Raw genomic sequence first — 27,155 nt, 5'->3', positions numbered from 1 at the left:
AATAAACCAAGTTTAGATATTCAGGGACTGACAAAAACTACACGGATATAGTCATAAGTTCAGAGTAAACACACAGTGGTAAGGGGGTTCAGGTTTCTGGATGCCAGCCATGACTAGGGCCACCGTGTGCACAACATAGGGTAGACAAGTAGAAAGTAGCAAATAGCTATGCCTCAGCAGACTCATTCTTACAATACAAAGTTGTAGGCACAAATGGATTTGGGGACTGGGGTGGAGGCACAGATCAGGTATACCATACAGACTGATTTTGTTGCAGAGGTCTAAGATATTATAGATAAGATAGTGGTGAGACCACTCTGATTGAAGAGCAGCATTTAAGGGGTTGTCTAGTTTATAAAAAAAAAAGTGGAAAGAACTGAATAAAATGATAAAAGAATCTGCATGTACCTGTGCATGTACCTTGAGCAATTACCTACTCCATGGATTCTCATTGGTGTTTATTGATCACTTCGATGGTGACGTCATGTTAACTACACATGATCAGTGATTGGCTGTAGTTATCATGTGTTACCATTGTGACTGTAGGGTGGTAGAACCTTGTCAAAATAGCCCAAAGCAGCAACAGACGTATGGAGATCCTTTAACTCCACAGACAAATTTATAATCCTCCCTTCATCAGATGAATTCTGCAATAAGACATTACCTTACCATACCCTGCTTGAAAACAGCCTCATCTGCACATTAGACATAAAGCGTCAAATGTTCCTACCTTAAATGTTAAAGCACGTAACATGCTTTTCCTCATCTCGAATTAAAGACTCTACCACAATGCAACTCCCACATGGCTTGAAAACAAAGTGACCTAAAAAAAGTCATATCTAATATTTACAAAGTCCTCCTTCATCAGATCCTCTATGATGCGAGAGACCTACATTTCATATCTGCTGGGAAAAGACTTACAAACCTCTTTTGCAAAGGAAACAGTATCTTCCGTATTTGCCAAACCAAAAATCACCTCTAGAGCTGCTTGCATTCTTAAAAAATGGCTTCAAAATACTATTAATACATTACCTCATTCCTTCAAGATCCATACATAAGATTGATAATTCATACCCAGAATTCTGCTTGAGGTGCCATGTAGAAGCAGATAGCTACCATCTCCCAGGGCCGGCTCCAGACTTGTGTGGGCTCTTGAGAGACAGAGCCTCAGTTTGCCCCTTTTGGAGCAACTCATTTGTACCTCAGAAAAAAAACAATCAAAATTGGGTGTTTTTTTTGCTGAGGCAGACCTATTGAAGTGGACTGTAATACAGTCCATTCCATACAAGTAGATAGAACCTGTTCAGACATCGGAAAGTTAAGAGGAATTCAGGTCCATATCCTTTGGCAGGGCCCTGTGGCAGCTGCCTCTGCTGCTTCCCTGGTAGTTACGCCACTGCCCCAGAGACCCCACCACAGTATAATGCTCCACAGTGACCTCACACAGTATAATAGGCTCCCTAGAGACCCCCAAAGTATAATGCTCCCCAGTGGCCCCACACAGTATAATATGCTCCCCAGTAATCTCCCCCACCACAGTATAATGCTCCACAGTGGCCCTACACAGTATAATATGCTACCCACAGTGCCCCCCTTATAGTGCTCTACATAATATAATATGCTTCCCAGATACCACCTTCAGTATAATACTCCATAGTGGCCCCACACAATGTAATATCTTATACACAGTGCCTCTCCTGTCTGTCCCATGACAAAACAGTCCATTTATTGCAGGTGAGGGTGGTTCTCTAACTGATCTGTCACTGCTGAACCAGAAATGTAACAGCGTCCTCCATCTAGCACACAGAAGACTCTACGGGAGCATTGTGCCCTGCATGCAATCCTCTGCTGCTTCTGCTGAATTATAATGCATGGGCCCTTCTGTCTCTCTGGGCCCACTCGCACTCCCTGTGACTTTGATCATTCTTCCTCTGCTGAAGGGATTTTATTTATTTTGTTTCCTTTGTTGCGTATTGACTATCTTTTTGATATTGAAATTACTTTACAAACAAGTGTTATGCTGAAGATATAACTGGCTTTAAAACGTTTGAGAATCACTAAATTAATCTCTGTTTCAGCTTTGACTCAGTAAGGTTACTGGCTTCAGACTTTCTTTCGATTTACTTTTTCTTTATACCACATTTCTGCCTCATTGACATTGTAACTGACAGCAAAGAACAGCTTTTATCTGTAAGCCACAGGCAGCTAATGGATTTGGCCAAAACGAGCAGGTGGCACATGGCCCCATGGCACTTGCCAATGTAATGACTCATTTCCACTCACACTTTTCAGAGCATTGCTGATGAAGTGTTAGTCTATGTAATCAATAAACAGTGACCGGATAGACCCTGATATATGTGTTACTTTCACTCCAATAGTTTTTTACTGGACTTCACTATTTGTAGTTGTAAAGAAATAAAAAAAAAAAAAGAAAATGGAAAGGGTCTAGCATAAGAGATGCAACACGTTTAATTCCCCCCCCCCCCCCCTTCCCCTATCCGGCTGAGTTTTAATTTTTTTTTTATTAACTAGTCTGCCTTTGAATGAGCAGCTTTGTTGTTAATATTGATGGTGGGATAGTTAGTATGAGTAAACCCACCATTGTTAATATGGCCCCTGTGTTTGGCCAAAGTAAGTTAAAGCAAATGTATTCTCACAAAAGGAAATATTATTTATGACCAATTTTCAAAAGATGAACCCTGTAAAAAAAAAAATATGGGATGGGATTCGCTAGAAATAACTGTAAAACACTGTGTGTTTTTTTCTGTGGCATTTCCAGCATGGGCATACTACAGGATTAAAGCCATGTAAGGCCCTGGCCTAAGAAATATTTTTAATTATTTTTTTATTGGTTTTTGTCATCACGCATCAGCAGTTTAACCAATTGCAGTTCGGATTAACTCTGCTACATTTGTATATTTGCATTCTGACACAATTTAAAAGCCTTCTCCACTCAGCACCACTTTCCTATATGCTTACATTTTTCCTTTCAGTATATTCACAGTGTGTTCTCTTACAAAGTGGCCAATACAAAATTAAATTTCCTATTCCAGTCTAGTCAGATCAGATACAACTAATGTAAGGGGAATAAAAATCTATGTTATGCATTTAGTAGAAAGCGAAGAAGATGGAGTAAGTTATAATTGAAGGCCTTTGTGAAATGCATACTGTCTGTTTGGCACAAGGTTGTGTCTATGCAATGAGTCATGTTTAGCAATGGGCTACAATAAGTCCTTTTGCACTATGGCCATGTCAAGAAATTTCCACTTTCTATACCACCTATTCACTGGAGTGAGATTGTGACCATTTTTGCAACATTTAAGAAAAAAAAAAAATCGATACATCACGCCTACTACTCCCAGAGCAGAGACACGGGGTGAATAGTCAATGAAGTGGGGTGCTCCCTGCTTCACCATTAGGGCCCCTTCACACGGAGTAAACGCGCCGCGCATTGTGGCGCGTTTACGGCGCGTGTACGCGGCGTTTTTTTACGGAACGCGGCGTAATCGCGCACCGTAAAAAAAACGCGGCGTAAACGCGCCACAATGCGCGGCACCTTTCTCCGTGTGAAGGGGCCCTTACATTTGCAATTCATCTGCTATCACTATATACATTATTACTATATTGTATAAATGCCGACTGGGACAGCTGGACAGAACCCACAATCCGGCTCAGTCCCACTGAATCCCGAACAGTTGGGAGGTATGCATACAATATGTATACAATATAGTAATAATGTATATAGTGATGCTAGAAAACAGGGATAATGCTCATGATGATTTCTTTGTGCAAGAAAAAGGTCACCATTTGCCTGTGACCTCATAGTAATAGAAAAAAACATAATCATGTCAATGATGTAACATGAAAAACATTTGGTACTGTGTTAGCCCATTGATAAATGTCTTATTGTTCTCAATAAGATAAGCAAAGTAACATTATTGAGTTTATGATGGCTTTTAATGGCTAACTGAAATAGCAGATGTTACAAGGCAAGCTTCCAAGCCTACTCATGGTAAAACAATATCTAACGAAACAAAATTATGTACGAAAGAACAGAGAAGGTATGTAGTAATAGAAATAAACACATGGGAATGAAAGTTCTTCTTTCGCTTACAGAAAAGCAGTGTGAAAGCTTTATTGTCCCTAAACTGATATTAGTTCAGAGATCTAGTAACTCCCTAATTTATTTTTTTATTTTGTTTGCTTACTTATATAGCGCCATCATATTCCGCAGCACTTTACAGAAATTGACAACACGGTCCCATAATAGAGCTCAACATCTAAATTCCCTATGTCTATGGAGTTTTGGAGGAAACCGGAGATTCAAACATGGAGAGAACATACAAACTCCATGCAGATGTTGTCTTTGGCTGGATTCAAACCTAGGACTTCAGCACTGCTTGGTGGCTAGCACTGTTTAGAAGTATCTTTGTATGTTTTCCCCATATTTTTGTGGGTTTCCTCCAAGTATTCTGGTTTCCTCCCACATGCCAAAAATATACTAATAGGTAAATTGGCTTCTTTAAAATAACTGACCCTTGAGGGCTGTGGATGAGTTCCTGTATGGCAGCCACTAATTTCCATACACCACAAGGTTCCCTTTGATTCAAATCCCCATGATTGCCATAGAAGTTGGAGCTGGACCTAAATCCTTGGCATAAATTAATTCTTGTGAGAAGTGTGTCAGAAACTGTCTTATACTTGTGTTCCCAGAACCTTCTGTCCAGAGGAGTAACTAGTAAAGACTTGACCCCATAGCAAAACTTTTACTTGGGCCAGCTACACATGACATAGTGCTCCCCTTCCTGGCCCACACATGGTATAATGCCCCATTTACACACTGTAATGTCTCAAAGTGACCTCCAGACAGTATAATGTCCCATAATGGCCCCTCCACACAGTATAATGTCCCATAGCGGCCCCTCCACACAGTATAATGTCCCATAGCAGCCCCTCCACACAGCATAATGTCCCTCCACATAGTATAATGTCACAGAGTGGCCCCTGCACATAATAAAATGCCTGACAGTGGCCCCTGCGGTGTTCGTTAGAGATATTACAAAAATTATGGATTTGGCAGAACCAGAAATTAACTGGAAAAAGACTACAGAGTATAATAATTGAAGGCTAAAAGGAGGTTATAAACATAAAAACCAGTGTTACTCACCTCTCCAGTGCGACTCCTCTTCAATGATGTCATAGACATGGGATAAGCCGGCATCATTATGTGTTGTGACACTGGCATGAGACATCACTAAAGAGGCCTGAAGACAGCAGGGAGTGTTGCCAGAGTCCAGGAGAGGTAAGTAACAGTGTTTTTTGTTTAATGTTCGGTCACCTCCCCTGGGCCTCCAATCATTATACTCGTGGGTTGGAATGGTACTGCCACGGGAACCTTGCAGGATGAATCTTGCAGAAGTCGTCCAGAACAACAAATAACCTTTCCACAGGTCTGTAGCTTTATTCTCTGACCCCCAATTTTGCTCACGGCCGCCTCCGCTTCCCCTTCTGCCCTCCAGCAGGCCACGTGCCCTATATCAGTGATGTGATGACAGAAGGGGATGTGGAGGCAGCTATGAGCATGAATAGGGATCAGTAAGTGAATAGGGCCTGTTACCTGTTGGAGTTACTCCAGCAGGTACTGGCTATTAAAAAATAAAAATCAGCAGAGACTCATCGGGCCCCGTAGCAGCCACTATGGCTCATTCAGTGAGCTCTTTAGAACAACCCATTCTCTTACATTTGTAAAGGCAGACTACATGGCTAGGTGCTGGATTTTATACAACTGTGGCAATGGTAGTGAATGAACTACCTGAGTTCAATAATCCTAAGAGGTGTTTGTAAATACTTTTCTCTTTGTAGTATATTTATACTACGTATCTTTACTGTTGCTTCATAGTTGCAGAATCCAACAGGCAGTAAAACATGGATGCTGTGGACTTGTGGTTGTCGTCATGTTTAATGCTACCTACAACTTTATTTTCCTTCGGACCCCCGTGTAGCGGATGCTCTTTATGTGTCAGATTTTCAGTAGCTGAACAGCACGCTCTTCTTGTAATTCACAACACAGTTATCCCAGCTGGCAATACAAATTTTCCAGTCCAGTGGTGTGGAGAGAAAGAGGTTGAACGGATTCCTCTCACTGCTTTTTTTTTTTTTTTTTCTCTTATCAATTTAACATTACAAAATGTCCTATTTTATTCAGCCAAGCTTTAAACTCTGGCATTTTTGTTCCCAGCAAGTAAAATATTAAAACATAAAATAGCATTTTTAGCTGTTTAGATTAAAGTTTAAAGGGGACCTGCTATCTTTTCTGACTGTATTAGTAATTGATCATATTTTCTTTAATATAATCATTTTGGAGCATCTTCTCTCTATTGTTGTTGCTTCATTCCTCTCTTACTTCTGGAAATTTTTGAATAATTACGATGGTTTTATCATTTAGCAGTGTATCCCTGTACTGATTTTTTCCAAGCAGAGGCCGACATAGCCTGTGAAGGGACACAGCCCATGGGTGACACCCACTTGTTAATTTAAGATAAGATAATCCTTTAATAGTCACACATTGGGGAAATTTCAGCATGTTACAGCAGCATAGTAATACAGATACAGGATAATACACAGTAATATATTACAGACGTAGACACACATATGTTGAGAAGAGAAGATATACTAGGAGTCCATGGCAGCTAAGGAACAGAAGAGAAAGAAGGAAGAGTCTTTGCTTGGACTGATGTACATTATACAGCCTGTTCGCAGTTGGAAGGAAGGACCTTCGATAGCGCTCCTTCTCACACTTGGGGTGAAGCAGACGGTCACTTACAGTGCTTCTAAGTGCCATCAAGGTCCCATACATGGGGTAGGATTTGTTCTCCTGCATGGAGCTCACCACGGACAGTATCCTTATGTCACCCACAACCTGTACTGGGTCCAGGGGGCTCCCCAGGACAGAGCTGGCCCTTCTGATCAGCCTGTCAAGTCTATTTCTGTCCCTGGTTGATATACTGCTCCCCCAGCAGGCCACACCGAAAAAGATGGCTGAAGCAACTGAGGTGAAGAAGGCTCTAAGACATGGCCCCTGGACTCCGAAGGCCCTCAGCTTCCTGAGCAGGTAGAGTCTGCTGTGGCCCTTTCTGTGCAGCGCCTCCAGGTGATCAGCCCAGTCTAGTTTATTGTTGAGGAGCACACCCAGATACTTATAAGTCCTGACTATCTCAATACATGTCCCTTGGATCTCTACTGGGGTCGGAGCACTTCTCCATTTACTAAAGTCCACCACCATCTCCTTGGTCTTCCCAGCATTAATCCTGAGCTGGTTCTGCTGGCACCATTCAACAAAATCCCGGTTTAAGTCTCTGTATTCCCTATCGTCGCCATCACTGATAAGGCCTATTATTGCAGAGCCATCGGAGTACTTCTGTAAGTAACAGCTGGATGAGTTGTGCCTAAAGTCAGCAGTGCATAATGTGAAGAGAAATGCGGCAAGAACTGTACCTTGTGGTGCCCCCGTACTACAGATCACAGTGTCAGACACACAGTCCTGGGCTCTCACATACTGAGAGCGGTTAGTCAGGTAGTCTAGGATCCAGTTGGACAGGTGATGGTCCACTCCACCAAGGTTCAGCTTCTCCCTCAGTAGCCCTGGCTGAATGGTGTTGAAAGCACTGGAGAAGTCAAAGAACATTATTCTCACGGTGTTCCCGGGTTTCTCCAGGTGAAAGAGAGCTCTATGAAGAAGGTGGATAATGGCATCATCTACCCAAATGCCCGGCCGATAGGCAAACTGGAGGGGGTCCAGAGCGGAGTTCACTAGGGGGCGTAGGTGTGTCAGGACCAGTCTCTCTAGGACCTTCATTTGTACATTTATTATTTTATATACTATATGGAATATATGGTGATATATATTGTAAGAATAAAACATATTGTACGAATGACAGAAAAATGACACAATGGAGAATTCTATGAAAAAAAAGTTCCAGGCTTGTTTGTTTTTTAATTTTTTTAATAGGAAATGTGAAACCTTTTTTTTAGCACACATATGTTAGTGTGTGGTGAGTGATGACAGCCCCTCTCTAACTCTAAATAACTTCAAAATATTTTTTTCCTGGAAACTTGGAGGGTCCTACCACCCAGCCATAAAAGAGAACAACAGCAAGGTGTCTGTCAGATCTTGGATCTAAAGCAGTCAGGCAGCCCCTTACCCCCTGGAAGCCTGCGGCATAGATATTATGCAATGCCTTGTGTCCCCAACCCAGAAGTTCCTGGTCCCCAATGCAAAATATATAATGGCCCCCCCACTTACCATGTGCTTTTTATAATATTAGTATCTTTTTATGTTGTAGAGAGGCCATTGGGCTCCTGAGGCTCCGATGCCTTTAACAATGGAAGGGGGCAGATGGCCTTTTTTTTCTTTATGATAAGTGAAATACCATGGCTAAAACTATTGTATATACTTGAGTATAAGCCGAGTTTTCCAGCACAGTTATTGTGCTGAAAAAGCCCCCCTCGGCTTATACTAGAGTCAAGCAAAATAAGATAAGATAAGATAATCCTTTAATAGTCCCACATTGGGGAAATTTCAGCGTGTTACAGCAGCATAGTAATACAGATACAGGATAATACAGAGTAATAATACAAAATACAAAAACAATAATACAATAATAATACAATAATACAATAATACAAAAAATACATAAATAAATATATTTTATGACCAGCTGCAATAGTAATGTATAGAATCTCCCATAAAATAGTGAAAAAAAGAAGCTTTACAAAAATATAATAAAATAAATAAAAGTTCTAAATCCCTCCTTTCCCTAGAATACATATAAAAGTAGAAAATGACTGTGAAACACATACACATTAGGTATCCCTTTGTCTGACAGTGCCCGGTCTACTGAATATAGGGTATCTGCAGTGCTCCTGTTCCGTCAGGAAGGGGTTAATAGCAGCACTGCAGATACCCTATATACAGCCAGGCTGAGTTCCAAGTGGGAGGGAAAACCCCAGTCCTCAAGCTCAGGGAAGGGGCAGACAGACAACCAAAACACCCCCTCCCCTTTCTCAGCACTTACTGCACCCAAAAACTACGACCATTTTAATTTTTTCAATTTAACAGTAGCTGCTGCATTTCCCCCCCTCAGCATATACTCGAGTCAATAAGTTTTCCCAGTTTTTTGTGGTAAAATTAGGGGCCTCGGCTTATATTTGGGTTGGCTTATACTCGAGTATATACGGTATCTATCTGCAGGAACAGGACTTACCTTGGGCAGCAGGTATTTACATTAAGGATAACAAGGACTACAAGATGACAGATTCAGAAAAAGGGAAATTCACTGTTTTCCAACCCAGTAATCCAGTTTTTATTTCTGTTTTAAAATGCGAAGAATGATAGTGGATCTGGAAAGCTTTCATAAAAAACATCCAAAAAAGGCATGATAAAATGCTTGAGAACGCAGATTTGTTTTTCATAATTATTTTAGTTACCATATTCAGATGTGACAAAAAAAAATGCAATAGAGATCTGTAACAATTTATAGTGCATTGACATAAATAGACTGTTTTTGAAGCTGTCTATTCATAATTAAATGTAAACTAACAGGTAGACCCATTGACAAACAGATAAATAGATAATTGATAGATAGATAGATAGATAGATAGATAGATTTTCATAGCTCATGTAGCATGATGCAGTGATATGATTGCTTCACACACATCTCAACTCATTTCGACAGTGCCCCCTCTGCCCCCATCAGTGCTCCTATGTTGTTATTGAGGGTGTACCATGTTCTTCCTGTGACATGTTTATATAAAGCCATAACTCCTATTTTGTTGAAACGTTTATAGTACAGTGCTCTACAGTGGGCAGGCGCTACAAAAATAATGGAAAAGTTGAAGTACCCCTCTACATTTCCATCAATAGAACTTCTTTATTTATCCAATTATTCACTATTCATTTCTAACATAAAGAGCAGCTTCATCCTAGGAATATGGATTGGGTGCTTTTTAACTTATATATTAAGAATACATATCTATAGGTGCAATTTTCGTACAGCTTATGATTTCTGCCAGTATCTGTGTCATAAATAAATTTTGTAATATACTTAATTAACAAATTATGGATCTTTTCTGTGAATTCCTGCATTTTTACACTCTTTCCCTTCTTCTATATTGAGAGCTGTTCCTGCCTCTCACTGAGTGTTACTGTGTGTCGAAGTACGGGCTGTGTAATATGTAGAGAATGAGGGGGGAGGGGGGTCACTTGAAACACTTATATCTCGGATATTATAAAACGTACAAACTTGTTTTTGGTGTCATATGAAAGAGGAGATTCTCTTCCTTCATATGACACTAAAAGCATGTTAGTATATTTTAGTTTGCAGTGCTAGCTAAATTATTACCAGAGATATAACTGGCTGAAAACACATTTATATATTCATATACAGCTGTATAATATACACTCACCGGCCACTTTATTAGGTACACCTGTCCAACTGCTCGTTAACACTTAATTTCTAATCAGCCAATCACATGGCGGCAACTCAGTGCATTTAGGCATGTAGACATGGTCAAGACAATCTCCTGCAGTTCAAACCGATCATCAGTATGGGGAAGAAAGGTGATTTGAGTGCCTTTGAACGTGGCATGGTTGTTGGTGCCAGAAGGGCTGGTCTGAGTATTTCAGAAACTGCTGATCTACTGGGATTTTCACGCACAACCATCTGTAGGGTTTACAGAGAGTGGTCCGAAAAAGAAAAAACATCCAGTGAGCAGCAGTTCTGTGGGCGGAAATGCGTTGTTGATGCCAGAGGTCAGAGGAGAATGGCCAGACTGGTTCGAGCTGATAGAAAGGCAACAGTGACTCAAATAGCCACCCGTTACAACCAAGGTAGCCAGAAGAGCATCTCTGAACGCACAGTACGTCGAACTTTGAGGCAGATGGGCTACAGCAGCAGAAGACCACACCGGGTGCCACTCCTTTCAGCTAAGAACAGGAAACTGAGGCTACAATTTGCACAAGCTCATCGAAATTGGACAATTGAAGATTGGAAAAACGTTGCCTGGTCTGATGAGTCTCAATTTGTGCTGCGACATTCGGATGGTAGGGTCAGAATTTGGCGTCAACAACATGAAAGCATGGATCCATCCTGCCTTGTATCAACGGTTCAGGCTGGTGGTGGTGGTGTCATGGTGTGGGGAATATTTTCTTGGCACTCTTTGGGCCCCTTGGTACCAATTGAGCATCGTTGCAACGCCAAAGCCTACCTGAGTATTGTTGCTGACCATGTCCATCCCTTTATGACCACAATGTACCCAATATCTGATGGCTACTTTCAGCAGGATAATGCGCCATGTCATAAACCTGGAATCATCTCAGACTGGTTTCTTGAACATGACAATGAGTTCACTGTACTCCAATGGCCTCCACAGTCACCAGATCTCAATCCAATAGAGCATCTTTGGGATGTGGTGGAACGGGAGATTCGCATCATGGATGTGCAGCCGACAAATCTGCGGCAACTGTGTGATGCCATCATGTCAATATGGACCAAAATCTCTGAGGAATGCTTCCAGCACCTTGTTGAATCTATGCCACGAAGAATTGAGGCAGTTCTGAAGGCAAAAGGGGGTCCAACCCATTACTAGCATGGTGTACCTAATAAAGTGGCCGGTGAGTTTATATGATATAAAAATCCGTCCTGACTGTATTTTCAACCAGTTATATCTCTGGAAATAATTTGGTATTTCATATAATACTGTGTATTACAGTGTTATATGAAAGAAAAAAAATACATTTATTAAGACACAAATTCTGCCAGAAAATTAAAAGTTGTCTGAAAGTTTAGTTGCGCTTTAAGGGTTGGTTTTATTTTTATTTTTTTTATTGTGGCAAATAAAATGATTATCAAGTACTTTATCCCTTTACATAACACTTGATACATATTTGACAGGTATATGAACATCAGATAAGGAGCCAATTTGTCAGTCAAAAAGACCTTTGCTAGATGTCAATAGAACACAAATGGTAAAGTTAATATCAGTGGCAAATTCCTGGAAACAATGGCTGTACTGCTCCTGTTATCTGTATAAATCAGTAGTTCAACTGTAAAAATGGAATGGTTTGCATAGCATGTAATGCCTTTTAATGGCGTGAACTATTAAGTCATGCAAGTGTTAATAACACTTTCCCTACAACCTACATCCCCCCCCCATGTTTTAGCTGAGTAGAATAAGCTGTAAATGGCTGCTAAATGTATCAGAAAGAGATCTGCAAACCATTTCCTATTTCTTGTGCTAGGTTCACACCTGCGTTGGAGTTTCCGCTTTTCTCTCCACATTTTTTAAGCAGAATGGGGGACGGAATCCCCAAATGGTCATCAAACGCAGATGTGAACCCGGCCTTAGTTATTTATATGGCGTCAGCATAGTCAGCAGCCCTGTACATACTGACATCAGTCTCTTTTCCAAATTGACGTATTTCCATATCACAAGAACACGTTAGGCCACATGTAATAGGATGCTAATAAAAAATAGTACTTTGTGTGGGTGACACAGGGGAATAGCTACATGCAGGGGTTGCAGTTGCATCTAGGCCCCAGTGCCACTCAAGAAGCCACCAGCATTGTAAATAACACGATAGGTGAGACGCCCTCTTACAGATCTTTTACTGCAGCCCAGGAGTGTCAAGCTATGCCTGCGAGGAGTCTGAATACGCATGCTAGACTGCTACACACTCATACAAATGTTGTTCCGATGTTGACTTGGTTGCACTGAAACCAACATCCCCAGAATTAGAAAAATATGATGATTAAAAGTGAACCATTTATGTTCATGTCTGTACAGCTTGGACATGGAACATGCAAGGTATACACCAGTGTACATTGACAGTTAGGCCTTACGTGTCGATTTTTATGTACGTTTTCCATCCGTATTTTTTACAGATGAAATATAGATACATTTATTTCAATGTAATCATTGACATTTCCATTTTTTTCTATGGGTCATGAGTCTATAAAAATAAAACCAGAAACGTGCTCTATTTTATTCCGTATACTGATCATGGATGACACATTAAAGTCTGCAAATCTGACTTTCATGATGTAATTAGGAAGTCAGTGCCTCAAGAATGCACACCAATAGAGGGCGCTCACTGAGAATGCTTGACTGAGACTCTGTTTTCCTAATTACATCATGGAAGATAGACTTTCACATCCTCAGTGAGCTCCCTCTATTGGTGTGCATTCTTGAGGCACTGGCTTCCTAATTACATCATGGAAGTTAAATTTACATATTCTTCCCATGTTCCTTTGCAGTGGAGCGCTCATGGCTTAATAAGACTCCACACACCTAAATGGTGGTTCTCTCCCTATGGAGTGACGATATCCCTTCAACATTAAAGTCTGTGAGAAATGTAGACAGCGTACAGAAGTCATCCATTTTCTATTCTTCTCAATAGATCAATCTCTTATACCAAGTATATCCTTTATTTCTATAACTGCCTGGTCAGTTTTTTTTTACATACTATATGTGAAAACCAGCTGAACCATTGACACAGCATGCCAAGAAAATCATACAGCAGTTTCCTGTCAGTAGAAAACACTGACAGGTCGTGTGCGTGAAAAATGGATAAAGCCTAAGTTTTTTTGTATATTGCAAGTATGGACTTCATGTCTGTTAGGCTGGCTGTTTTTTACTATTATTGGATACATTGTTGGATTTTGCATATATTTTTGTTCGCTTTTCTTCACTTACTCTGCGTAGGCTTGAATCTCCTCTTCTCACAGCTCTCCTGTAAACTAACAAGATTCTAAACTAAAAATATTTTTCTCTCACTTTCACCTTCACATATTAAGTATTTATGGAACTGTCAGAACAGCAAACTTCTTTTTTTAAAGTTTTTTTTTTTTTTTTTTTTTTTTAAGCAGTGAATATAGCTTTGGCTGACTGCACTTTTCTGAATTTAGACTGTAGGAAAGTAATGAGGTGCGAGTGAGAGACATGGATCTTCAGCAGTTTACACACTCAGCATTTACTATCCAACAGTCATTGATATTCAGGATAACTGGTGGAAGGATTGTCGGCACAGAGACAAATGCTAGAAATAGTGTTTTCCTTTTGTCTATCACTTACGGGCTTTTCAGATCAGTCACATCATTCTGTAAAGTTTGTCATTTATGCCATGATGTTCCTTTATCATGGGGCATTTCTTACAAATGGTTTTAGATGATGCAAATTTAGATTAGACAGTCCTAAACTGTGGCACATTTATCAAAGTGTCTGGTGCTGTTCTGGCATATTGTTAGACTGTCTAGTCTAACAGGACACCCACCAATTTAGTTGGCTTAAAAGTTTTTGCAGCACTTTTGTTGCACGCAGTCACAACTTACGCCATGCACCCTGGTGATCTATGCATGAAACTGGGATGAGTTACAATAAATATATTGGGCTGAAACATCCCCGCCCTGTCCATATCTGTGCAATGTGGCACACATTTGGCACAAGAAAGGGCCTTAGATTGATAGATTCCCCCCCACACACACACACACTGTATCTACAGCATAGAAAAATAAATTGGGTAGCTTCTTAAAGATACTGACACATAATTTGGTTAAGACGTGTATGAGTATCTGAATAAAATATAGCGAGCGCTCTGTGACGTGCCAGGGTGACCTACCCGGCTTAGGGGCCCTCCGGGGGATTCACCAGTTCACTTGTGGGCCCGTCTGAACCTGCACATAACATTTGATGTAACTCTGTAAACTCTAAAACAGTACCAGTATAGTATCAATGAAAACTGTAGCTCATTGACATCCAAGTACAAGATGGCACCAAAAAAACCCCAAAGAATTTAAAACACTAAAAAATATGTAAATTTGGTATTGCTAGATTGAAGACGGGAGTGTTCTTTTTTCTTATACTTATCTGAAACAGTTAAAACAGTTATTTAATACATTATAGTGTGTTCTTAAAGCCCAGATTAGCAGTATTATTATTATTTTTGCTGTGGTGCCTTATGATTTCGTTCTATGACTCTGCTGTAAGTGTCTATCATAAATGGACCTCTTCTGTCTTTTCTTCTCCAGGGTGTGCTCTCCAACATCTCCTCCATTACTGACCTTGGTGGATTTGATCCTGTTTGGCTTTTCCTGGTAGTAGGAGGAGTGATGTTTATCCTGGGTTTTGCAGGTTGCATTGGAGCTCTCCGGGAAAACACTTTCCTCTTGAAATTTGTAAGTATATTTTAACAGCGATCAATCAACCCTCCATAATAAAATGGATCATTTTGTAAAGTTTTTCATTAAAACACAAGTATCATGGACAACACGCAGTAAGACGTTATCTTTGTATTACATTTTTACTTGTAATTTAAGAAACAATAAGCATAAACTGTATATTATCTATGTGGTACAAAAATTAAGTTTCTCTAAAATGTGACAGCAATCATGCTTTCTATACACTGCAGCCTATATGGCCATGCTGCATACACAGATGTCAATACAGACATGCTAGGCTTGAGTGAACATGACTCAAGGACTCTTTGTTTAGTAGGCTACTTTAAAAAAGTCAGCTATATTTGGCATCTATTATGCTTTTGAGCTGTATACTACCTCTGTCCTGCTGCTTCTTCCTTACCACATGCCTGTTACACACTTACAGCTCTGCTATTTCTATGTTCTTCCCAACACACAGCTTTACTATCTCCAACCACCCCCCACAGCTCTGCTACTTTCATGTTTTCTGCCTCACACTGCTCTGCTACATCCACATTTCCCCACACACACTTAGTTCCGCTATTACCACACTTCTCTCCACACTCAGCTCTAGTAAATCCAAAATTTCCCCACACATAGTCAGCTCTTCTGCTATCACAACCCCTACACTCTCGGCTCCAATAAATCCAAATTTCCTCCCACACTCTCAGCTCTGCCTCAAGAGGTCTTTACATGACCCACAGTTTGGCAAACAGTGCTTTAAAGTAGAAAGCATGTGTCCATGTTAGTTTGTATGTCTCTTATGAAACATTTTTTGGAAAAGCTTTCTTATGTAGCTGTTGCTATAGCCCATTATTTTAAATAAATTATTGATGTAAAAATGATAAAATATTTTATTCTATTTTATTATATTTTCAATATTTAGAGCACTTGAATAGCTTGGCCAGGATGGATACTAGAAGACACGCTGAGATTCAAGGACACTTTTTTTTCACAGAACATAATCCAGTAGTTATTGTACAAAAACAGCTCTTGTATGACGGCTCTATAGCTTTCTGACATTTAACGCTTTATCAACTGGGACATGCAGTGGAATACTGCAGTAATTGTTCTGCTGTGTGAATGAAATTACAATTTTATATTAGTATTAATGGAGCCAAAAAAGATCTTGGTATACCTTTCCTTCAAGTAAAACTTAAGATGGGGTCTGACTGGAGTATAGAGGATTCTGAACTGTACAGATATGAATGCCATATACATTAAAGAAGGGCAGAGTTGAGGGGTTTGCGGATGGAAAAATGGGTTTCTTTAATAGGGGTTTGTGAAATCTCATGATATACAAAGCTTGTAATTGCCATAAAATAACAGTTCTGGAACATGTTTTTTTAAATTGATAGCGTCATAATATATGGGGGCACATTCTGTTGATAAAGGGGATGGTAATTTAATGGGACTAGAAAACCTCCCCCCATCGATGTGGCTTCTTCTACATACCAACTTATGCCCTGTTCACATCTGCTTTTGTATTCCATCCGGGGAAAGTCCGCATGGAGACCCCCCGAACGGAATACAAACGCAATTGCAAGCGCTGTCCTGTAAAAGCACACGGACCCCATAGACTATATAGAATCATGTCTGCATGATTCATGCGGGCAGTGCGACAAGTACAGCACTTGCAGTTGTGTTTGTATTCCGTTTGGGGGGGTCTCCATGCGGACTCTTCCCGGACGGAATACAAAAGCAGATGTGAACCAACCCTAAACCAGTGAAAGAGCAGCCTTTATAGCCTTTTATTTCACCTGGTACAACTAGAATGCACCAGCCCATAGCATGCAAAGACAAAAATCAACACTGCCACTGCACAGCCAGTGGGCACAATCGGGTTCCTCCCATTTTATTGAATTAACGAGCCGCCTCTTATTAGAAAATGCTAGATCAGACAAGGTGCAATGACTCAGAAGAAAATACTTAAAGTGGCATTAACAGAAAGTACTCACTGCAGCAATGCGTCATCACAGTTCAAAGCAATGTGTACAGATGCATCGTATACTCAGAGATTTACCTCATAGTCACAATGTACAAACCAAACATATGCGCATAAACAGCATATAAACTGTACACAAGCCACACTTAGGCCATCACAGGCGAGGACCCGATCACAGCTCCCTCCTGAGGTCATACTTGTGGAAGGTAGAAGCTTCCCCACCTTACAGGACTAACCAGTAGTCAGTTTATTCATACGTTTCCAGGTGGTTTAACAGAGGGATGGCACAATGCGAGTTCAAATAAAAGATGTGCCAATATTAAATCAATATTATTTCTCTGGTCATGTCATTGTAGTCAATGGGTCATTTATAAGCCTCTGTTGTTCTAATGTAAGCCAATACAATTATATCATTCTGAAAAGTTTGCAGAGCCATACATCTTTTGCCACAGTAGTACAAATCTTCTTAGGTACTGTGGTGGTGACTGACCACGGCCTCGAAGGACTCCCTCAAAATCATTATTGGAAATGGAGATTACAAAGTTACAGCTGACACCATGCTGTAAATAGCAGTGGGATGTGAAAAGTCCTTCCGGCTGTTCTGTTTCACTGAGTTTTTCTAAAATGGTATAAACACAGTATATACAATGGGAGAGGTATAAACCATATATTGTTTCTTTCTATTGCATTGCTTCTTGCACGTCCTTATGATATACCTTTAATATTTGAATAACTAGGGTCCAACTTCCTGGTTCCCAATCTATCAGCAAAATGCAGGGACCTGATATACCATGCCCTCTTTTTTGTTTACTTGGGCACAGCAATGGAAATACGGTTGTGACTATACCTACTACTACAGCTCACCCCCACTAGACTTTATTCCTGTACCAACTACAACCACCTTTAGGCTGAGGCCATACATTGCGGAAGCGCAGCTTTTTTTGTTGGAGATTGTGCTATGGTTTTTTGAGCCAAAGCCAAGAATGTCTACAAAAGGAATGGAGAATATAAAGGAAGTTATTATACGTCTAGCTTCTGCTCAAAAAGATGCAGCAATATCTGCAACAAAAAAAGCTGTGTTTCCGCAATGTGGGGCCTTAGCCTTACAGACAAGTCGCTGTGTCTGTGTAAGCAATGAAAGAGATGTGGTGCTCACAACACAGCAATCCCCTTCATTCTGCTGATCAGGGGCGGGCCAGATCCTCAATGAAGTAAGTTGTGGAAAAGTCATTCTAATATGTTTCTCCATTGTTCAGACTGAAGCCAGTTGCAGCGTTATACAGTTTGGATCTAGATCTTAAACTTTTAGGTTCTAGTTTAGAACTAGTTTAAAAACAAGAGTGTTGAACATATACAATATATTCATAGAATATTTAATTGTGTTTGCGCCTCGTCAAAGTGGGATTCCATGCAACATGAAGAGAAATGGGCTTGTGGAAGCTGTGAGTCAGATTTAGTGACATTTACTTGTAAGGCTTGAATCATCCATAGTAAAATGATATGGTAGTCTAAGAAAGCATGGATTGTTAATGTCACTTGAGAACTCATTGCAGTGCATTGTATTACAGTATTAGCCGGTGAAGCATGATGTACATAGTATCTTATAATAGACACTCGCTGTGATACTGCTGGAATCCGGTGGCCAGATGGAATAAGCCAGGAACAGATAGGTACTGAAGAGTAATAGTCCGAGGTGCGCCTCATAAGGGTAATACATAGAGATGAGCAAACACTTAAATGTTCGGGGTTCGAAATCCGATTCGAACAGCTGCACACTGTTCGACTGTTCGAACGGGTTTCGAACCCCATTATAGTCTATGGGGGGAAATGCTCGTTTCAGGGGTAGGCAACATTCGATCAAATTCTACTTATCAAGTCCATGAGTGAGGGTCGAGCTGGATTCTTCTCCCTGCGCAGCGTCCCCACGTCCTCTTCCGGCCGTGAATTCACTCTGCTAGGCATCCGGACTGGACAGAGCCGACTGCGCATGCCCGCACTACAAGCGGACATGCACAGTCGGCTCTGCCCAGGCCCGATGCCTGACAGAGTGAATGCAGAGCCAGAAGAGGATGCGGGAGCGCTGCGCAGGGAGAAGACTTCTAAAGGTAAGAGAAGAACCAGCGTTGATTGGCAATGTATAGCATCCTGCCAATCAATGCTGGTTCTGCATCGAATCTTAACTTCAAACAGCGAGTGGTACTCGATCAAGTACGAGTATTTCGAATACCGTAGTATTCTATCGAATACCTACTCGATCGAGTACTACTCGCTCATCTCTAGTAATACAGCAATGGAGTAGAAACAGTCTGGGAAAGACAGTTCTAAGGAGCAGGAGACTGGAACAAGTCACAATACTCAAGCAAAGGCAGTATTGCCTCATGGGTATAAGTAGGCCCAAACAGAAAACAAGATGGCTCACACTGTTACAGTTCAGTCAGGCAATTCCTACGATGAACACAGCAGCCTCCAGTGGTGAGGAGCGGAAGTGCAACAATATTTCAGAGTGAGAGAAATAGCGTCCACTAGTGGTAGATTAGCAAAATACAGGACAATTACATACTATATAATACTCCTGCTAGGGGAGGGGAGGAGAGAGCATCATTTCTCTAGTCCTCATCCTGGCTGTGAGACTGACACAGTAAGAAAGGAGGGGAATAGTAAGGAAAGTTGGTGAGTGGTCACCCTACAGTTCACCATTTCCACCCCATTTATGGCAGTAAAAGAGAAAATTAAATAATAAAATGTATTATTATTATTCATTATTAAAATGAAGATTTTAAGAAAAAGTGCAGGTAGAATGGAAATTCCTGAATTACTTTTCAAACAATGGTGCATGCCTTACTACATCTGTTATGTGTTTCGGGCACTTGTTATGCCATCTCTGGGCAAGGAGGCATTGGTCTACAATTGTGTGGAAAAACAATTGGTCTAAAGTAAGCCAATAAAAAGGAGGCATAAAGTTACAGAAAAAAGTGTAAAGATGCTGCAGATTATACAGTATGAGCCACTGTGACAAATTTACATATCCAGTCTAGTTCTCAGCTGTCAGAGACAGTATTAGTAAATCTGCCCCAACATTTTAAAGGGGCATTCCTACTTAGATCCTTTATCATAGCGGTCTTCGTTAGCTGCATAGCCCCAGCATGCACCTCATTCAAGGTTTTGTCACCATGATAGTGCAGCGAGATGGAACAACAGGCTCAGTGAGTATATATTTTATATTATTATTATTATTATTATTATTTATTATTCCTCTAGTGGGAATACCCATTAAGCATAAATAAAAGTAAAATAGCCATGTACCTTCTCAATGATTTTCAACGACAGCATGAAGGTAGTGTGGTTCAACATGCACAGTAAGAAGTAAGTAATATATACTGTTATACTGTACGTGCTATCCATATACATATCTGTAACGCTTTCTCTTTCTTTACAGTTTTCTGTTTTCTTAGGAATCATTTTCTTCTTGGAGCTCACAGCTGGCGTCTTGGCATTTGTCTTTAAAGACTGGATTAAAGATCAGCTGTATATATTTATCAACAGCAACATCAAAGCATACAGAGATGATATTGACTTGCAAAACCTCATTGACTTCACCCAAGAATACGTATGTAGTTGTGTTGCATACAGTATACTATAAGTTATAGCAAATCTTTATGGTGTCCTGGCTAATACTTTGTAAAGAGAATATTAAGTGTGAAATTTTAGAAAATTGCCCTTCTGTTCCAAAATGTTTTGCCTTTGAAATCCCTGGCCTTGCATTCGGTGCACAGACAGAGCAAACTATCCCCAGAGTTTTAGAATGATTTTAGAGTTTACCAACAAAACCTTTATTTTATTTTTTTTGTTGTTCTTCTATTTATTTCTCATCATTCCAGCACTGATAAATTTCTGTTTTTCTTCCATCGTAGTACAGTATAATGTTATGTATGGTCACTTTAATAGCAACGTTGTAATACAAGTATACATTATTTAAAGGGGTTGTGTATGATATAAATGATTTACAATGCATTCAGGGCACTGTAACAACATGCTGAATATATGTATGATGGTTCCCTGGCAGCCCAATGATTTGTTTTGTGGGGAAGGGGAAGTGGATTTCTCAGCCCAGGTGTTTTATTTAGGAATAGAGCTATTAAATGAATGACCTTTTGAAGTCTGATTCCTAGTAAGGTGAACTGTATATTGTCTGCCATGACCGTTTTACTATGCCCATAGGATAGTGAGGCCCAGGAGGGCTTAGCCTGGCAGCAGAGGTATTGCTGAGCTGCTGGCTCACTCCCCCTTTGGGCATTGTGGTGCATTGGTAATGGTTTTTATTTTTAGGCTGGGGCCCCCAAACCATCGTAGCTTTGGAAATTACAGCATGTCAATTATACCTACGAAAACTACGACAATGTCCCTATAAGTATAATAGAAGCAGAAAGCATTTTTCCCGCAGTGATTTTTTGCTGCGGCTCACTACGTGGGGCCCTTAGCCCTACAGAGGTCACTGTGAAATGACCAGTGAGCTTATACAATTTGGTCAATATATATATATATATATATATATATATATATATATATATTTACCGTATTTTTCGGACTATAAGACGCACTTTTTTTCCCCTAAATTTTGGGGGAAAAGAAGGGTGCGTCTTATAGTCCGAATGTGGCGCCTGGCACCCGCTGTAATAGAGAGGCGGATGCATGCCGGCAAGGGATAGACGCCGGGGCCTGAGACATCGCTGCGCTCCTCTGCCCTGCGCTCCTCCGTGCCCCCGCCGCTGGCTTCATGCAGGACAGTGGAGCGCAGCGATGTCTCAGGCCCGGCACCTGTGCCAGCGTCTATCCCTCCCCGGCATCCGCCTCTCTAGTACAGCGGATGCCGGGTCAGTATCGGTGGCCCCTTCTCCCCCGGGGCCGGTCCCCACCGGCCCCGTACCTGTGAAGTTGCAGGCCGGCTCCTGCGCGGCGATATCGCAGGAGCCGACCTGTTCGGGTGACAGCTGGGAGCCTAATGAAGGCTCCCAGGCCTGTCACTGCTATATTAGTATTGCGGCTGGGTCTATGACCAGCCATAATACTAATAGACAGAATGTCCCATAGACGGCAATACAGTTGTATTGCCGTCTATGGGACTTGCAATCAAGTGACCGCAGGTTCAAGCCCCTGGGGGGAATCAAATAGTAAAAAAAAAAAAAAAGCTTTAAAAATATAAATAAAAGTTCTAAATCACCTCTTGTCCCTAGAAAATATATATATATATATATATATATATATATATATATATATATATATATATATACACTCACCGGCCACTTTATTAGGTACACCATGCTAGTAACGGGTTGGACCCCCTTTTGCCTTCAGAACTACCTCAATTCTTCATGGCATAGATTCAACAAGGTGCTGGAAACATTCCTCAGAGATTGTGGTCCATATTGACATGATGGCATCACACAGTTGCCGCAGATTTGTCGGCTGCACATCCATGATGCGAATCTCCCGTTCCACCACATCCCAAAGATGCTCTATTGGATTGAGATCTGGTGACTGTGGAGGCCATTGGAGTACAGTGAACTCATTGTCATGTTCAAGAAATCAGTCTGAGATGATTCCAGCTTTATGACATGGCATTGCATTATCCTGCTGAAAGTAGCCATCAGATGTTGGGTACATTGTGGTCATAAAGGGATGGACATGGTCAGCAACAATACTCAGGTAGGCTTTGGCGTTGCAACGATGCTCAATTGGTACCAAGGGGCCCAAAGAGTGCCAAGAAAATATTCCCCACACCATGACACCACCACCACCAGCCTGAACCGTTGATACAAGGCAGGATGGATCCATGCTTTCATGTTGTTGACGCCAAATTCTGACCCTACCATCCAAATGTCGCAGCAGAAATCGAGACTCATCAGACCAGGCAACGTTTTTCCAATCTTCAATTGTCCAATTTCGATGAGCTTGTGCAAATTGTAGCCTCAGTTTCCTGTTCTTAGCTGAAAGGAGTGGCACCCGGTGTGGTCTTCTGCTGCTGTAGCCCATCTGTAGCCTCAAAGTTCGACGTACTGTGCGTTCAGAGATGCTCTTCTGGCTACCTTGGTTGTAACGGGTGGCTATTTGAGTCACTGTTGCCTTTCTATCAGCTCGAACCAGTCTGGCCATTCTCCTCTGACCTCTGGCATCAACAATGCATTTCCGCCCACAGAACTGCTGCTCACTGGATGTTTTTTCTTTTTCGGACCATTCTCTGTAAACCCTAGAGATGGTTGTGCGTGAAAATCCCAGTAGATCAGCAGTTTCTGAAATACTCAGACCAGCCCTTCTGGCACCAACAACCATGCCACGTTCAAAGGCACTCAAATCACCTTTCTTCCCCATACTGATGCTCGGTTTGAACTGCAGGAGATTGTCTTGACCATGTCTACATGCCTAAATGCACTGAGTTGCCGCCATGTGATTGGCTGATTAGAAATTAAGTGTTAATGAGCAGTTGGACAGGTGTACCTAATAAAGTGGCCGGTGAGTGTATATATATATATACACACAGTCCTATGAAAAAGTTTGGGCACCCCTATTAATCTTAATCATTTTTAGTTCTAAATATTTTGGTATTTGCAACAGCCATTTCAGTTTGATATGTCTAATAACTGATGGACACAGTAATATTTCAGGATTGAAATGAGGTTTATTGTACTAACAGAAAATGTGCAATATGCATTAAACCAAAATTTGACCGGTGCAAAAGTATGGGCACCTCAACAGAAAAGTGACATTAATATTTAGTAGATCCTCCTTTTGCAAAGATAACAGCCTCTAGTCGCTTCCTGTAGCTTTTAATCAGTTCCTGGATCCTGGATAAAGGTATTTTGGACAAACAATTCAAGTTCAGTTAAGTTAGATGGTCGCCGAGCATGGACAGCCCGCTTCAAATCATCCCACAGATGTTCAATGATATTCAGGTCTGGGGACTGGGATGGCCATTCCAGAACATTGTAATTGTTCCTCTGCATGAATGCCTGAGGATTTGGAGCGGTGTTTTGGATCATTGTCTTGCTGAAATATCCATCCCCGGCGTAACTTCAACTTCGTCACTGATTTTTGAACATTATTCTCAAGAATCTGCTGATACTGAGTGGAATCCATGCGACCCTCAACTTTAACAAGATTCCCGGTGCCGGCATTGGCCACACAGCCCCAAAGCATGATGGAACCTCCACCAAATTTTACAGTGGGTAGCATGTGTTTTTCTTGGAATGCTGTTTCTTTTTGGACGCCATGCATAACGCCTTTTTTTATAACCAAACAACTCAATCTTTGTTTCCAAAATGAAGTTGGCTTCTCCAAATGTGCTTTTGCATACCTCAGGCAACTCTATTTGTGGCGTACGTGCAGAAACGGCTTCTTTCTCATCACTCTCCCATACAGCTTCTCCTTGTGCAAAGTGCGCTGTATTGCTGACTGATGCACAGTGACACCATCTGCAGCAAGATGATGCTGCAGCTCTTTGGAGGTGGTCTGTGGATTGTCCTTGACTGTTCTCACCATTCTTCTTCTCTGCCTTTCTGATATTTTTCTTGGCCTGCTACTTCTGGGCTTAACAAGAACTGTCCCTGTGGTCTTCCATTTCCTTACTATGTTCCTCACAGTGGAAACTGACAGGTTAAATCTCTGAGACAACGTTTTGTATCCTTCCCCTGAACAACTATGTTGAACAATGTTTGTTTCACTGTCGTCCGTACCAGCGGCACAATGTGGGGTATTTCTGCCCCTGTGTGCTGGTAGGACAGGCGGATTTTTAATTAGCCAATCAAAAGCGTGGCTGGCCCTATAAGAGGGCACAAGAACCTCCCCTCTGCGTGTTTTTTTCTGTCCTGTGTGGTCAAGGACAGGTGGGGAGGACTTGTGTCCTCTTATTTTAGGCTCTATGGGTTACCTACCTTTGGAGCATAATTCTTCTTTCTTCAGTTTCTGACCTTCTTGATTGAAGGTCCCTTCCCCTGTCTGGGAAAAAAAAAAAAAAAAAAGTTTCTCTTTAGCCTGCGTGGCTCCTTTCCTTCCCTCCTCCCTCCCTCCCCCCCCTCCCCTCCTTCTCCCTCTGGCTCACCTGTCAGCACATCTCGTGCTGGTGAGTTGGCCCGGCACTCTGCCGCGGGGCTCTCTCGCTGTCGCTCGCGGACGTGCTCTGCCGGAACTAAAGTTCCCGGCGGAGAGTTTCCTGCGTCCGCATTTGCCGGGCGCACACTTCCTGTTGTGCCCGGAAGTATAGCGGCGCCATTGAAGGTCCTGGCGCCGGCGAAGGATGTTTTCTCCGGCTTTCTGCTTATTGCAGAATCTAGCCTGCACGCACGTCCGGGCCAGGAATTGAGGGGGTAGGCGCCCCTGCTGGGGCTGTATGAAGAGGGGGGGGGTAACCTTTTTCTTTTCCTGGAGGGTTCATGTGACTATGGCCCCTCCCATTTCCGGCCGGCCGGGTTAAAGGTCAGGCCGGCCGGTTATTAGTTACCTTCTCCTTTCTAAGGCGGAAGGCTGTGCATCAGAGGTTGTTGCTTAGCTTCAGGTCTCTTTTTGCCTCCAAACCAAATCTTCAGTTTCTTGTCACCTTGCTGTCCGGGTCTAGGACACGGTAAGATCTACCCCTTCTTTTGATATTTGGTAGAATATGTTGGTGACAATTTTGCATGGTCTATGGTCTCTCTGTAGGATATGTCTTCCTCTACTACCCCCCCTGGGGATTATAGGAGGAAATCTACTGCTAAAAGGAAGCACCTTTCCTGTTTTGACTGTGACACACCGCTCCCTGATGGTAGGTAGCGGCTTAAGAGGTTATCCCTCTGGGTACTACCGGCCCTATAACCCGCCTATTATTTTTAGGCTATGAGTGGGCCCGTTGTCGTGGTTGCAGAGGCCCCCCACCTGAGGAGCCTTCTCCTAGAGATATGATGGCCTGGGTCAAGGAGATGGTGAGCTGGGCATCGCTTGGGTAAGGATAATTCCCTTGCTTGTACTCTCTCTTTATTTTTTGCAGGATGATTCCCTCAAAGGCATACAGTCTACCTTGTCTCAGCTCGCCAAGAGACCATGCACAGAGCATCGTTCCTCGTCCCTCCCTCCCCTGGAACATCTACGGGTGGCAGAGGATGTTTCCTCCGAGGACGACTCTGTAGTTTCCAGCAGACCTGTGTTCCACTATGAACAAACAGGCAGGCTGCTGAAGTCCATCCGGTCTACAGTGGGCCGAGATGTTGACGGGGAAGCCTCCACGTCTGCCTCTGGGGGACATATTGCCTTCCATGCGGACGCCACGCTGACCGACCTCATGGTGCAGCAGTGGAAGCAGCCAGAAAAAGGACATTCATTATCCAGGATCTTTAAGCACCTGTTCCCTATGGATTCAACTCAGTGGGATTCCTGGGGGCCTCCCCCGAAGGTGGATCTAGCCGTGGCGAAGTTGTCTCGTAGAACCCTGGTGCCCCTTGAAGATGGATCAAATCTTCAGGACCCTTTGGATCGCAGGGCTGACGCCACCCTAAAGAAGGTTTATTCTGCTTCCTCTGCCCAAGCCTCAGTAGCCATAGCCTCTACCACTGTGGGCGATTTTCTTCGTAACCGCCTAGCCACCTTGGAGCGGGATATTGATTCCGGTGTGGACAGGGATGACATCTTGGCTTCCATGAAGAATATTCATAGGGCCGCAGATTTTTTGGCAGAATCTTCTCGCCATCAGTTGAGAATTTCAGCCAAGTCGATGGCGTTGTCCACCGCGGCCCGCAGACCCCTGTGGCTAAAGCCTTGGCGTGCAGACTTTGCATCCAAGGCTGCTCTTTGCGCGCTCCCTTTTGAGCCAGGAAGAGTATTTGGGCAAGGCTTGGATACTATCATAGAGGGATTAGCTGAAGGTAAGGGGAAGTCCTTACCTCAAGCTGCCAGGGGCAGACGTGCCCCCTCTAGAGGCAGAGGTTCCGCCTCTAATT

General features: G+C 42.1%; 1 protein-coding gene across 1 annotated transcript in view; it reads left to right on the top strand.

Annotated features, from left to right (window-relative positions):
- TSPAN5 (tetraspanin 5) overlaps window positions 1-27,155 on the top strand; it is a 125,635-nt gene that overhangs the window by 73,341 nt on the left and 25,139 nt on the right. The window contains exons 3-4 of the mRNA XM_075285899.1: window positions 15,084-15,230; window positions 20,633-20,803. Of these exons, the coding sequence (XP_075142000.1) occupies window positions 15,084-15,230; window positions 20,633-20,803 (318 nt within the window). The remainder of the gene's footprint in view (window positions 1-15,083; window positions 15,231-20,632; window positions 20,804-27,155) is intronic.

Source organism: Leptodactylus fuscus, chromosome 1 (assembly GCF_031893055.1).
Source record: "Leptodactylus fuscus isolate aLepFus1 chromosome 1, aLepFus1.hap2, whole genome shotgun sequence".
Taxonomy (NCBI): Eukaryota; Metazoa; Chordata; class Amphibia; order Anura; family Leptodactylidae; genus Leptodactylus; species Leptodactylus fuscus.
Note: the sequence above shows the minus strand (reverse complement) of the source record. Positions and strands in the feature narration are given on the sequence as shown.